The 14,570-nt window shown below is 43.3% G+C and overlaps 1 protein-coding gene across 4 annotated transcripts in view; it reads right to left on the reverse strand.

The window, feature by feature from the left end:
* The window catches only part of DGCR2 (DiGeorge syndrome critical region gene 2), a 94,146-nt gene that overhangs the window by 54,707 nt on the left and 24,869 nt on the right, over positions 1-14,570 (reverse strand). For 2 of the 4 annotated variants that reach the window (XM_004742591.3, XM_004742590.3), the window contains exon 2: positions 6,726-6,848. The exons of the other annotated variants lie outside the window; for them this stretch is intronic. In XM_004742591.3, the coding sequence (XP_004742648.1) occupies positions 6,726-6,848 (123 nt within the window). The remainder of the gene's footprint in view (positions 1-6,725; positions 6,849-14,570) is intronic. 4 annotated transcript variants of the gene reach the window in all.

Below are 14,570 nucleotides of genomic sequence, written 5' to 3' on the forward strand. Positions count from 1 at the left end.
GTTGGAGTTTCTTAGACTGACAGTTCAAAAGATGTCAGAATAAACTTTCAAAGTTTGCTTATTCTTCCCTGAATTAATAAAATAAGCCACTTCTAATATATATTGAGAGGTTATTATGTGCCATGTTCTGGTCTAAACAATTTATAGTTATCAAGTTATTTAAAAGCCTCAAAAGAGGGACGCCTGGGTGGCTCAGTTGGTTAAGCAGCTGCCTTCAGCTCAGGTCATGATCCCAGCGTCCTGGGATCGAGTCCCACATCGGGATCCTTGCTCTACAGGGAGCCTGCTTCTCCCTCTGACTCTGCCTTCCACTCTGTCTGTGCTCGCTCTCTCTCTGACAAATAAATAAATAAAATCTTTAAAAAAAAAAAAAAAAAGCCTCCAAAGAACCCTAAGAGGCAGGTACTGTTACTTTGGCCATCTTACAGATGAAGACAATGAAGTTCAAAACCGGCCTGTTCAGAGGACCACAGCCAGTTAAGTGGTGGAGACAAGGTTCCAGCCCCAGCAGCTTGGTTCTGAACCTCCACATCTGACCATCATTTTACATAGAGCAGAATTAGCCACCTCAGGTCACCTTGTTTGGACTCTTCTGGTCTAGGATGCTTTGTTCAGAGTCCAGTAAGCACCCAGATGTTTTCTTCCAGAGTCTAGAAAGCACCAGCTCTCTTTCAGGTTTAAGAGTAAAGTGGTTCAGCTTATCAGAGGCTCTGTAAACACTAGTGGGGTTCAGATGAGCCTCAAGGTGGGGGAGCACAGTGGGAGAGTCAGCTTTTTAGTTGGGTTGAAGATATGGCTGAGGGTCTCACCTGTCCCCAGAGAGAATTTCTCTAAATTCTTCTGTTCTCAAGCTCCACAGTTGCCCTCTGCTTGGCCTACTGGGCCTGGTGTCTCCTATTTTGCCAAAATTAAGTACAAGTGCTATCCAACAGAAATAAAATGCAAGCCACATTTCAATAAGAAATGAAATTAATTTTAATAATGTAATTTAACCCAATATATTAAAAATACTATCATTTCAACACATAACCAATGTAAAAAAGTATTAATGGGGTGTTTTACTTTTTTGTTGTACCAAGTCTGATATTTGGCGTGTACTTTACACTTGTAGTCTGTCCTTGCTCGAAATGGCCACATTTCAAGTGCTCAATAGCCACACGTGACTCGGGGCTACTAATAGGGCAGTGCTGGTCTACAAAATGAAGTTCCTGGCTGCTGGTGGGAGGGGTCATCTAGCTCTGTGTAGCAAGGAAGGGAGACCCATGGTGAAAGAATCCCACCAACCGATCCATTCCCATGCCAGGTGCCCACCAGCCTCAGTATTTAGAGCACCAAGCCTTTCAGTGGTGCTGCCTGTCAAACCAGTTCATTTCCTAATCATTTTTCCCTCAACCAGGCTCACAGTTACAGTTTCTCTGCTGTGCTAAGTTCACTCTCCTCCTACTAGCTTTTCTTAAAGGAAAAAAAAAAAAAAGCCTACATAGTATCTGGCATATTCCAAAGAACATATGTAACACAAATGTAAGAAATAAAGCCTAATAATAAAATACAGCTGTGAGCCCTCCACCCCTATTCCCACCCTACTTCAGAATCCAGACATGAGCTGTAGGGTTGTTTCTTATTCCTCTGTCTCCCCACCAGGGAGGAACCAAGAGCCTGTACTTTGTTTCACCATTTTGCCTTTTTTGTTATCACACCTGTATGTATGTACATAAGACAATGGTCACTTTTGCTTGTCTTTATGGTGTTGTGTTTTTTGGCAAGTTGCCTTTGTCACCTACATGCTGCTCTTAAGATCCAGTGATGTTGTCACAAGGACCTACTATTCACTCACTGTTGTTTGGTCCATAATCGCCATGATGTGAACACAGACATCTGGGCTGTTTCCAAGATGTTTATTAGTATGAAGAGTGCTGCAAGAACCTCTCTAGAGCTCCCCAGATGAAAATCCTGGACCACAGAATATGAGAATGTTCAACTTCGTAAGTTAATGCCAGTTTTCCAAAGCAGGTACATCAGTTTATCCCCCTCACCAGCAGCAGGTAAGATTTCCGAGTCACTCACATCCTCTCCAACACTTGGTTTTGTCAATACCTTAATTTTTGCCAAGAGACATCTTAATTTCTGCCTATTTAAGTAACTGTAAAGTGGAATCTCACTGTGGCCTTGGAATTCTAATGAGGCTGTATATCTTTCTATCTGTTTAACCACTGTTCTTGTTAATTTTTCCGTGACATGCCCATGTGTCTTTTGTCCACATGTAGGAGTTCTTTATGTGTGCTGGACTATAATCCTTTATGTGTTATACATATTGCAAATTTATTCCCACTCTGTGGCTTGTCTGTTCACATTCTTTACAGGTACCTTTTGGAAAAAGGAATATCTTAATTTTAATCTAGTAAAACTGGTCATTTTTATTTTAGAATTGATTATCCTTGTGACTTAAAAAACAACAACAACAACAAACTTTCCTACCAAGGTCATAAAGATATTCTTCTAGATTGTGTGTGTTCTAGAAGGTTTTCTTCAATTAACCTGGAACTAATTTTTCTGTACATTTTATATACATGCTCTCCCAACTGTCACAGTGCTACGATTGGGGAACCTAGCCTCTGCCCAGTGATATGTAATTCCACCTGTGCCATATATCATTTCTCAGGTCTGTTTCTGGCAGCTCTTCTGTTCCATGGGCCAATCTGTGCTTCCCTGAGCCAACGATAACGTAAGCCTTGGCACAGGTAAGGCAACTGCTCACACCTTACTCTTCTTCAGAGTGTCCTACAATATTAGGACTTTATCTTCTGCACATTTTAAAACTGACTTGTCACATTTCCCAAAAACCCCTTTGGAGATCAATCTAAGAACAGGCCACACTGAGTCTTCCTAGCCAAGAATATCCTGTCTCTATTTATTCAAATCTTTAATGTCTCCACTACATTTTTCTCCATTAAGGAACTTTATGCATCTTATTTTAGTTTCCATTTACATCAAAGATGGTTCAGTCAGAAGAACAGAAGCCATGCTAGGTATTTCAAAAACAAGGGGTTTAATACGGGGTATCAGGTACTTTCAGAGCAACTGCAGAGGCTGGAGTGTGCACAAAAGTGAGCCACCTCTAGCCTTCCACTCCGCCTCTGCGGCTTTAGTCCCAACTCGGGACACCATCCACAGGACAGGAACCCGCAGGAAACCTCCGCCCATCACAGCTGCTCTACAGTCCTATGACAGCAGACAGGAGGCCGCTATGGAGGCCAATGTGCTCCCTCACCCGCGCACCCCCACACCACTGCCAGAGGAAGAGAGTCCACCTTCCTCTACCTTCCAGACTTCATGGGAAGGATCTCTTGGGCTAAGTGAGAGCCAAAGCCCACTGGCAGTGGGGTCTGAATAAGAGAGCTCCAGCCTTCCAGCCCTGGAAATGCAGGCAATGTACTGAATGTCCAGACTGTATCTAGCACCATCCATTTCCTATCTTCCAAAAACATACTGAAATTACTGGCCTGCTGTTCCATCTTTTTCCATTTTACATCTTTCATATCTTCTATACTCTTTTACTATAATTTAACAGGCTTTCAGGAGGACAATAACGTAATCTCTTACAGTCCCTCCAGAAGTCCTGAAGCCCATGTTCAAAAGCCTAACCAAGCATGGCCAGGGCTTCTCACAGGTTTATTTAAACTCTCCCCATAGACGGGAAGGCCACAGCAAAGGCAGTTATCAGCTAACTCCCTGTCCACACTCCCCTCCCCATACACAAAGATTTTTCTTCTTTCTTCTTTTTGTGTGTGTGTGGGGGGGGGGTAGGGGAGTTGGTAGGAATGTTAATAAGAATTTAACATATTCCTGATGTTCAAAAAAATTAATTTAGGGGCTCCTGAGTGGCTCGGTGGGTTAAGCCTCTGCCTTTGGCTCAGGTCATGATCTCAGGGTCCTGGGATCGAGCCCCACATAGGGCCCTCTGCTTGGCGGGGAGCCTGCTTCTCCCTCTCTCTCTGCTTGCCTCTCTGTCTACTTCTGATCTCTCTCTCTTTCTCTGTGTCAAATAAATAAATAAAATCTAAAAAAAGAAAAAACAACAAAACAGAAAATATGACAAAATTTCAGCAATTTTTGATTCAGAGACGTGAGAAACAAGTACTATATTTATTATTCGTTCATTTTCATAACTTACATTTCTCACAGTCCCAGCTTTTTTTTAATATTTTTTATTTTTTTTTAAAGATTTTATTTATTTATTTGACAGAGAGAAATCACAAGTAGATGGAGAGGCAGGCAGAGAGAAGAGAGAGGGAAGCAGGCTCCCTGCTGAGCAGAGAGCCTGATGCGGGGCTCGATCCCAGGACCCTGGGATCATGACCTGAGCCGAAAGCAGAGGCTTTAACCCACTGAGCCACCCAGGCGCCCCTCACAATCCCAGCTTTAAGACTAATTAGAAATCAAAGCTTACTGCCCACCTGGATCATGGTGTGGCACTACATCACGGGACAGACAGGGTACCAGACACAAGGGGAGGCCAGGAGTGAGCCAGGAGGTCCAACAGCACCTCAGCCCTCCCACTCTTTCTCAAACACTCCTTGGCCCTATCAGGGCTCCATGAGTTTCCACACACTGCCATGATCATTGTGTCCTCAGTGGCTAGGGCCTGGAGCACACTATCTAAGCTGAACTCCAGGCTCCTGTTAAACAGACTTTATTTCTGTCTGGGGAGAAAATATGGCTACCTCTATAATCTCACATCAACACTTGTGCTAAGTGACTTGTGACCTCCTGTGCCAGACCTTGTGGGACAGAAGAGAAATAAAATCTAGTCCCTGCCTTTATCAAGTCCACAGTGGATGGAGAAATGAACAAGATGAACTAGAATGCCAACCACTGTTTTCTGTACCTACACAACAGAACAGTTATTACATACAACCCTAAAAGCAAAGCCAAAAAGCGCTTTGCGATCAGCAATAAGTCGTCCTCCCACTCGAAAACCAGTCAAGAATCATTTGGTTCTTTGTTCAGAATATTCTCTAGGAGGCTATGAAGTTTCATACCATAAGGCAGACCCAGGGAAGATCCCAATCACAACCGCCGGTCCTCAACAGCTGACACAACACGAAGCACCAGCAGCCCAAGCACAGGGTAGCTCGTGCCGTCCAGGCTGTGACCTAAGGAAGGAGCAGGTGGGTTCCCAGACACAGGGCTGTCCCAGAAGCTTCTGCCCCAGCGGCCACCATTCAAACTCATTTGCAAAGGCAAGTACCTCAACTAGAGACGTGCGTAATCCAATGAACAGGCTTGAGGGGTAACTGCGATCCCTTCTAAAGGCCATCTTTTCAGGCAAACAGTCTGACCAGACTACCTCCACTTCTTACTCGGAACCCCCTTCAAAGTACTGTCCCAAGCTCAAATGTTGCCTTGTATTTGATACCCTACCTGATACCCAGGGTTGAGGTAACTGGTTTTTCTTCAGTACCTGACCCACAGGAATTACAACACTCCTTCCATTTACCAAATGTTAAAAAGGACCTCCGTCCTAGGCCAGGTCACACTTAGGAAGAGGACAGGTCTCCTGCTTTCGGGGAGCTCACAGTCTGGAAGGAGAGATCAAGCATGGGCACAGGTAATGGTGAGAATTACTGGTGGTTCTAGATGTTGTCAGAGAGAGAGAAGAGGTGCTGGCAGAAGCTAACCTCCACCCCGAGGGCCCAGAGATGCCTGCTTGTTGTGGTATCATCTGAGACAAGTCTTGAAGGACAGGCAAGATCCGTCCACATGAAAACAGAACAAGAGGATCTCAGGAAAAGAAAAAGGCATGAATGAAGCATGTGGCTAGAAAATTCATCACAGAGTGGGCATAAGAAACAGTCCAGCTTACCCATTCAAGGGAAAACAGCAATAAATCAGGTTGGTAAAGCAAAACCAAACTAGAATATCAAGAAATTAAAATGCTAGGCTGAAAAGTTATTCGGTCTGAGGTTCTCAAGGTAGAATAAACACATCTTCTTAGGGGCTTTACTGGTGCTACCTGGGTCTTAAATTAGTGTGTGTGCGTGTGTGTGTGTGTGATCATGTATGTGTGTGTGTCACACACACATGTATGGGCAAATCCAAGATACTACATATTCCATCCTAACCCAAAAGAACCAGGGATGCAGTGAACACCATTTCTCATGGGGCGTGTTACACTCCCTGAGGGTGCTGGGGCAGAAACCAAGTGAAGAACCAACAGTTTAAACTTTCTGTGGCATCTGCATATATCTTTAGGAGCCCAAGCATTGTCAGGAGAAAATCCCCAGGTGGAAATTTACTAGGGACTGAGCGAGCAGGACGGGTTGGTAGAGCCAAAGCCCGTCTAATGACCCTCATCAGGATTCTAGCCAAGTCTCAAAGAGCACCCACCTCCAGAGGCAGGTGAGGAGGCGGTAAGAGGGTACCACATTTCAGGGGCGCTGCTCTCGGGGCCAGCAGTGCCAACAGAAACATACCATCCTGGGCACCTCTCTTGCCTCACCCCAGCCCTGCCCCTGCAACTTTGCAAATTCTGGGATCTGCCTGTGTTGAGCAGTTATTCTTAGAGAGAGAGAGAAGGCTGAGAGGGGAGGGTTTCAGCTCAATGTAAGCTTCCAGTGAATGGCTACCACCTGGGCTGCAGTGGACACCCCCCGTCCCCCCACTGACGGAAGCACAGTCACACAGCTGTGATGGAGGTGGGGTCGAGGGCAGCCCTACACACTCACCTGGACAGTCGGCTTCGTCGCTCTCATCCTCACAAGTCACCCAGCCGTCACACTGCCAGGGGAGGGGGATGCACTGGATGGCGCCGCTGCGACAGGCAAACTGCCCAGGGTTGCACCGCAGCTCTGTGGAACCAAAGGGCAAGAGGCCATTGAGGAAGCGGTGGCAGCAGTGGAGATGGGACAGCCAGGCCTGCCGCCGCCTGGGCCCAGGAGCGCGCCCCGACAGGGTTAGGGTTAGGGTTAGGGGCAAGGCCCCCCACCCAAGACATGGGTCTTTATGTGCCACCTCAAACACACACCTGACACATTTCTGCTCAGAGTCTGACTTGGCGCTAGACTACAGAGGTCACAAGAGGGCACACCTCTCACCGCAGGAGGAGCTATGGGTCAACAAGAAACACACACACACACACACACACACGTTTCTGATGAAGAGCAAATCAGGAGAGTGCACCACAGGAGTGCTCAAACAGCGTGAAGAAGGAGAAACGGCCTGCACCTGAGGGGCTCTGGAATCCTTCTGAAAGAAGATGGGATATAAACAGGGTTCCCAAGGCAGGATGGTGGTTTCAATAAACACGTATAATGTAATAGGAAGGGAGAAAACATACCAGAAAAAGTAAAGCTCATGGATAATCACAGGGCAGGAAAACATGCCGAGAAGACGGTATGCAACAGATGGGGAATCACTAGAGGTAAGACGAGAAATATAAAAAGGGTCAGACTATGGAGGCTTTGAGGGTAAGATAATTCTGACCTTTCCTGGGAATGTTAAAGGAAGCCAGAAATTAGTCAGTCGGTCAGTAACATGATGAGATCTGTGTTTTAAGACAGGTAGAACTGGCGATGGTTTCTGGAAGCAATCATAACAGGGGAACCACACAAAGTATCAAATAACCCAGTAAAGTGAGGACTTGAATTGAGGCAGGGGTTGGCAAATTATAGCCCTTGGGTCAACTCCTGCCCCTCCCACTTGTTTTTTAAGTAAAGTTTTATTAGAACACGGCCACAAATATGTATTCGTGTGTGGCTGCTTTTGAGATACAACAGCAGAGTGAAGACTAATGACTAAGAGAGATTAAATGACCTGAAGAGGCCAAAGTATTTCCTCTGGTCCTTCCCACCAGACTTATGAAGTGAGGCGATGGCTGCTACGTGGGCATACGTGGAGCCAAGGAAAAGCACTGAGGTGTGAAGGATAAAGTTCTACACGCTAATGTGGTACCACAGGAAGAAGAAACAAACAGAGCTCTCTTACTATGGTCCTGCTCCCTCTGTGGTCTTCCCTGTCCTGGAATCGTTCCACTCAAATCCAGGAACTCTTCCCACCCCTGAGTCCTGTCCCATCACTGGCCTAAGTAACCAGAGCCAATCATCACTCTAATTAACCAAGGTAGATGAACCCACCAAATCAGGTAGGACACAGATGTAAGGCCTGAGCCCTTCCCTCCCCACCCACCTGGGACGGCCACGCATGGCATCGTGTACCATAACTTTGGTACCTTCACAAGAGAGCCTCTTCAGAGCGCTCTGCAAGGAGACAATCCTCATCCCCCGCCAGGGTTATATGTCTGAGAGTCTTCCACTCTGAAGCAGGGAAAAGAAGGGCCAGGGAAAGGAACCCAGAATCCAGTGTTCACTCTTCTCCACCTGCCACTGCGCACTGCAGTAAATCAATCAATCTAATCATAAGGAAAGCTTCTGTTACATATATGGCATGGACAAAAGAGTCACAATGCTCCATAATTTATAAAGTCTTCCAGTCAAGATGGAGTTAGAGGGATAGATTTAACTGCCGACCTGAAACAATGGGAGAAAAAAAGAAGGGGGGCAAAATACTAGAAAACACCAGTTCTCCAGACACTGACATCAAGCAACAAAGAACAGTGATCCCTGAGTCACAGAACATGTGAGGTAAGCCTTACTGCCTCAAGCACATTTCCAGGCTACAAAGCAGGGAGAGGGACTCCAAGGGGAGAAGACTCTTGGAGGTAAGTGGATGCAGCTAAAAATTGGGGGAAACCAAGGCAAGGAGCACTCACAGCGCGGCTCCAAAGAGTCCTGGAAAAGAGAAAGTGGCACAAAAGACAGACTCCAGAGATCTAGGGAGGAAGCCCTCAGGGATTGAAGCAGAGTACTGATCAGTGGTGTGAGGAAACTATCCCAGGCCATCCTAAAGGGTAATAGAAAAACAGAAACTGAAATTGAGCAGGACCACAAACAATGCCTGTTTTCAGGAGCCAGTGTGGAAAAACTCATTACTTGTGGGGTACAAGTTAAGTACAAACAAGAGTCCTGCCTTGTTAGTGGAGAAAAATAAACTCCAGACTAAATGCAGCAATTAAAAGCAACAGTTGAGGATAATCGCAATCTTTTGGTATCAGTTGAGACCTGATTTGTGACACAGTATGTAATCTATTCTGGAGAAAGTTCCATGAGCATCCAAGAAGAATGAGTATTCTGTTGTTTTAGGGTGGAATGTTCCACATATATTTAGAATATAACAGAATGTATAAAGTCTATCTGGTCCACTGTGTCATTCAACATTCAACACTCTTGTTTCTTTGCTGATCTTCTGTTTAGATGATCTGTTTGTTGCTGAGACTGGAGCGTTGAGGTGTCCTACTATTAAGTATTATTATCCATATGTTTTTCTTATTTTAACAATTGGCTTATGTAGTTGGCTGCTCCCATGCTGGGGGCACAGAAAGTTACAACTGTTAGATCTTCTTGTTGGATAGACCTTTAAGAATGATTAAGTGTCCTTCTGTATCTCTTACTGAAGTCTTTAGCTTAAAATCAAATTTGTCTGATACGAGAATTGCTACCCCAGCTTTCTTTTGAGGTCCGCTGACATGAAAAATGGTTCTCGCTTTTGGTCTGGATGTATCTTCAGGTTCAAAATGAGTCTCTTGTAGACAACATACGGATGGGCCATGTCTTTTTATCCAACCCTGTGTTATTTCACAGGAGCATTTGGGCCATTCGTGTTCAGAGTGACTGTTGAAAGACATGGTTTTATTGCCATCATTTTGCCTGTGAAGTCCTTGTTTCTATAGATTATCTCTGTAAATTTCTGGCCTATTACTTTTGGGGTCTTTCTGCTGGGTATTTACCCCAAAAATACAGATGTAGTGAAAAGAAGGGGCACATGCACCCCAATTTCAAAGCAGCTATGTCCACAATATCCAAATGGCAGGAGGAGCTGAGATGACCTCCAACAGATAAATGGATAAAGATGATGTGGTCCATATATACAACAGAATATCATTCAACCATCAGAGATGATGAATGCCCATCATTTGGATCGACATGGATGGAAATGGAGGGGATTATGCTAAGGGAAGTAAGTCAAGCAGAGAAAGACAATTATGGTTAAGGTTTCACTTATACATGGAACATAAGGAATAGCATGGACATTAGGAGAAGGAAGGGAAAAATGAAGTGGGGGGAAATCAGAGAGGGAGACGAACCATGAGAGCCTATGGGCTCTAGGAAACAAACTGAGGGTTTCAGAGGGGAGGCGGTGGGGGGATGGGTTAGCCCAGTGATGGGTATTAAGGGGGGCACGTATTGCAATGAGCACTCGGTGTTATATGCAAACAATGAGTCATGGAATACTACATCAAAAACTAATGAAGTACTGCATGGTGATTAACATAACATAATAAAAAATGAAATAAATAAAAAAGCATCTGAAAGGTTCACATTGTTTCCAAGTCACATCCTAGAACAAAGGTCGAGAATATTTATAGGAATGCAAAAATACACAGTAACCAGAAAGGCAAAATTCACAAAGTGTGGCACTCAATAAAAAAAGCTGCCAGACTTGCAAAGGAACAGGAAATTATGACCAAAATGAAAAAAATTCAATCAAAACTGACTCAGAAAAGGTACAAATGATAAAGTAGACAAGGACATTAAAATGAAAACTTGTGTCACACATTTTTCCTCACACAGAGGAAAAATCAAACATGTTCGGTAGATACAGAAGATTTTAAGAAAGCAAATCTACTGCCTTGAGATGAAAACTGCAAGGCGTAGTACGAACAGATTCAGTTTCACAGAAGAAAAGATGAATGACGTGAAGATAACATAAGAAACTAAAATACCGAAAAAGGGCTAGAAAACATAAACTATGAGCTGTGTGACACAGACTTGGGGGACGAAGAGACAAAGTATTTGAAGAAACAATGACAAAAACATTTCCCAATTTGATGAAAACCCATAGATCCAAGTCAACATGAACCCCAACTATAAGAAATTAAAACAAACAAACAAACAACCTACTCCAAGGCACATCACAATCAAATTGCTTAAAACCGGTGATAAAGAGAAAATCTTAAAAGAGCCTGAAGGGTGGGGCGCCTGGGTGGCTCAGTGGGTTAAGCCGCTGCCTTCGGCTCAGGTCATGATCTCAGGGTCCTGGGATCGAGTCCCGCATCGGGCTCTCTGCTCAGCGGGGAGCCTGCTTCCCTCTCTCTCTCTCTGCCTGCCTCTCCGACTACTTGTGATTTCTCTCTGTCAAATAAATAAATAAAATCCTTAAAAAAAAAAAAAAGGGACGCCTGGGTGGCTCAGTTGGTTGAGCAGCTGCCTTCGGCTCGGGTCGTGATCCCAGCGTCCTGGGATCGAGTCCCACATTGGGCTCCTTGCTCGGCGGGGAGCCTGCTTCTCCCTCTGCCTCTGCCTGCCATTCTGTCTGCCTGTGCTCGCTCTCTCCCCTCTCTCTCTCTGATAAATAAATAAAATCTTTAAAAAAAAATAAAAAATAAAAAAAAAATAAATTAAAAAAAAATTAAAAAAAAAAAAAAAAAAAAAGAAGAGCCTGAAGGGCCAGAGAAAAAAGACGTAATCTGCAGAGGAAAACAAACAGGACAGCAGTTAGAAACAATACAAGCCAGAAGATGGTGGAGCAACATTTTTAACTTCTGAAAACAAAGAAAGCAGTCAACCTAGAATTATTTAAAGCAAAAACATGGATCCCATATTGCGAAGTAGAACTTTGACAATGCCAGCACAAAAGCTGGGAAGGGAGCAGCAGCAGCATACCACTTCAAGCCTCTTACACTACATGTAAAGGAGTCTTGTCATGTGAAGGTCAACTGCAGGATGTTCAAGATGAATACCACAAAGCCAGCACAAAAGTTTTAACAAATAAGCCAATGAAGATGACAAAATGGAATAAAAACACTCAATGCAAAAAGCAGAAAGAAAAAGGAAACAGATGGTACAAATAGAAAACAAGTGACAAAATGGCAGATTTTAATTAATTGCGCCTTATCAATAAACAGATGAGGTGATCTAAACACCCCAGTTAAAAAGCATAACTTGTCACACAGGTGAAAAAAACAAGACCCAGTTACATGTTGTCTAAAAGAGACCCACTTTATAGAAGGACACTAAGATAGGTAAAAATAAAAGAATGGAAAAAGATATACCATGCTAATAACACCGATCAAAAGAAAGCTAGAGTGGCCAAATCAGTATTACACAAAGTAGACTTCAGAGCAAATATTACCAGGAATAAAGAAGGTCATTTAATAATGACAAATGACAAAATAATCCTAAAATGTTTATGCATCTATAGCAGAGCTTTAAAATATGAAGGAAAAACTGCTATCATAGACAAATTCACAACTGATTTCCATCCCCTCTCTCAATAACTGATAGAAGCAGCAGGCAGGAAATCAGCAAGGATACAGACAAACTGAACAACACCAACAGACATTCCAAAACTCTCCAGTCAACAACAGCAGACTACACATTCTTTTCATGTATATAACATTTACCATAATAAATAATATTATGATCCATAAAATAAATTACTAATAAATTTATAATGATTCAAAGCATACAGAGTATGTTGTTGGCCACAATGGAATTAAATTAAAAATCAATGGCAGAAAGAGATCTGGAAAATCCCCTGACTATATGGAATAACTGACACACTTCCAAATAGCCTATGGGTCAAAGAAGAAATGAAAAAGGAAATTAGAAAGCATTTTAAATTGATGAAAATTTGTGGGATGAGACTAAAACAGTTCCCAGAGACAAATGGACTGCATTAAACTCCTGTATCAGAAAAGGTCTTGAATCAGTAATCTCAGCTTCCTCTTTAAGAAATTAAAAAAGCAAAGCAAATGAAACCCAAAGCAGATGGCAGACAAGAAAAAATGAAGATCGGAGTGGAAATACACAAAACAGAATATTAGAGAAAATAATGAAAACAAAAGGTGTTTTTCTAGAAGATTAATAACATTAATAAACCTCTAGACAGACTAGTCAGGAAAAAATTAAGAACACAAAATACTACTGTCAGAAGAGAGGTGTCAACCACTAGGATTTCGGATATTAAAAAGGATAAAAAAGGATGGGAGAATAATAAGGTAATAGTATGAACAACTTTATATCAGTAAGATAAATTCCTTGAAAGGCATGAACTACCAGCGCTCACTCAAAGAGGCAGCCCAGACACCTGAGTAACTTTATAGTTACTTCAGAAACTGAATTTTTAGTTTAAACATAAGAAAACTCCAGACCCAGATGGCTTCACTGGAAAATTCTACCACATATTTATGGAAGAAATAGGACCAATCTTTTCTTTCTTAAGATTTATTTATTTGATGGGGCGCCTGGGTGGCTCAGTGGGTTAAAGCCTCTGCCTTCGGTTCGGGTCGTGATCCCAGGGTCCTGGGATCAAGCCCCGTATCGGGCTCTCTGCTCAGCAGGGAGCCTGCTTTCTCTCCTCTCTCTCTGCCTGCCTCTCTGCCTACTTGTGATCTCTGTCTGTCAAATAAATAAATAAAATCTTTAAAAAAAAAAAAAAGATTTATTTATTTGAGAGAGAGAGAGAGAGAACAAGGGAAGGAACAGAGGGGGAGAATCCCAAGTAGAACCCACGAGCTGAGTGTGGAGTCCATCACGCGGCTCAATTACATGACCCTAAGACCACTACCGGAGCTGAAACCAAGAGTCAGACACACAACCGACTGTGCAACCCAGGTGCCCCAAAATAAGATCAATTCTATACAAACTGCTCCAGAAATTAAGATATTTAAAATTACCTCAACAGCATCAAAAAAAGGTAAATGCTTAGGGATAAATCTAATGACAGATGTAAGCAAGTCCTACTGTACATATTATTAGTACAAGTCCTAAAGTCCTATTATTCCTATTAGTACAAGTCCTAAAATTACAGAATATAGCTAAGAGAAATTTTTTAAAGATCTAAACCTATGGGGTTATATGAAATGTTCCTGGATCAACAGATCCAACGTCATTAAGATACCAATTCAAGGGGCACCAGGGTGGCTAGGTTGGTTGAGTAACTCTGGGTTTCAGCTCAGGTCATGATCTCAGGGTCCTGGAATCAACTGCCCCCATTAAGCTCCCCACTCAGTGGAGAATCTGCTTGAGGAATCAATCTCTCTCTCCCCTTCCCCCTGCTCAAATTCTACCCACATCCTTCTACAGATTCAATTCAATCCCCATCAATATTCCAGCAGGACTTTGTACAAATTGACAAACTGACTCTAAAATTCAAATGAAAATCCAAAGGACTTAAAATACCCAAAATACTTTGGAAAGGAAGAACAAAGTTGGAGGATATACACTATTTGACTTCAAGAATTACTGTAAAGGTACAGTAATCAAGACAGTGTGCTACTGGGGTGCCTGGGTGGCTCCGTCATTAAGTATCTGCCTTCAGCTCAAGTCATGATCCCAGGGTCCTGGAATCAAGCCCCGTATTGGGCTCCCTGTTCAGCGGGAAGCCTGCTTCTCCCTCTCCCACTCCGCCTGCTTGTATTCCCTCTCTCACTGTGTCTCAAATAAATTAAACAA

Source organism: Mustela putorius, unplaced genomic scaffold (genome assembly GCF_011764305.1).
Source record: "Mustela putorius furo isolate JIRA1106 unplaced genomic scaffold, ASM1176430v1.1 tig00003858_pilon_pilon_pilon, whole genome shotgun sequence".
Lineage (NCBI taxonomy): Eukaryota > Metazoa > Chordata > Mammalia > Carnivora > Mustelidae > Mustela > Mustela putorius.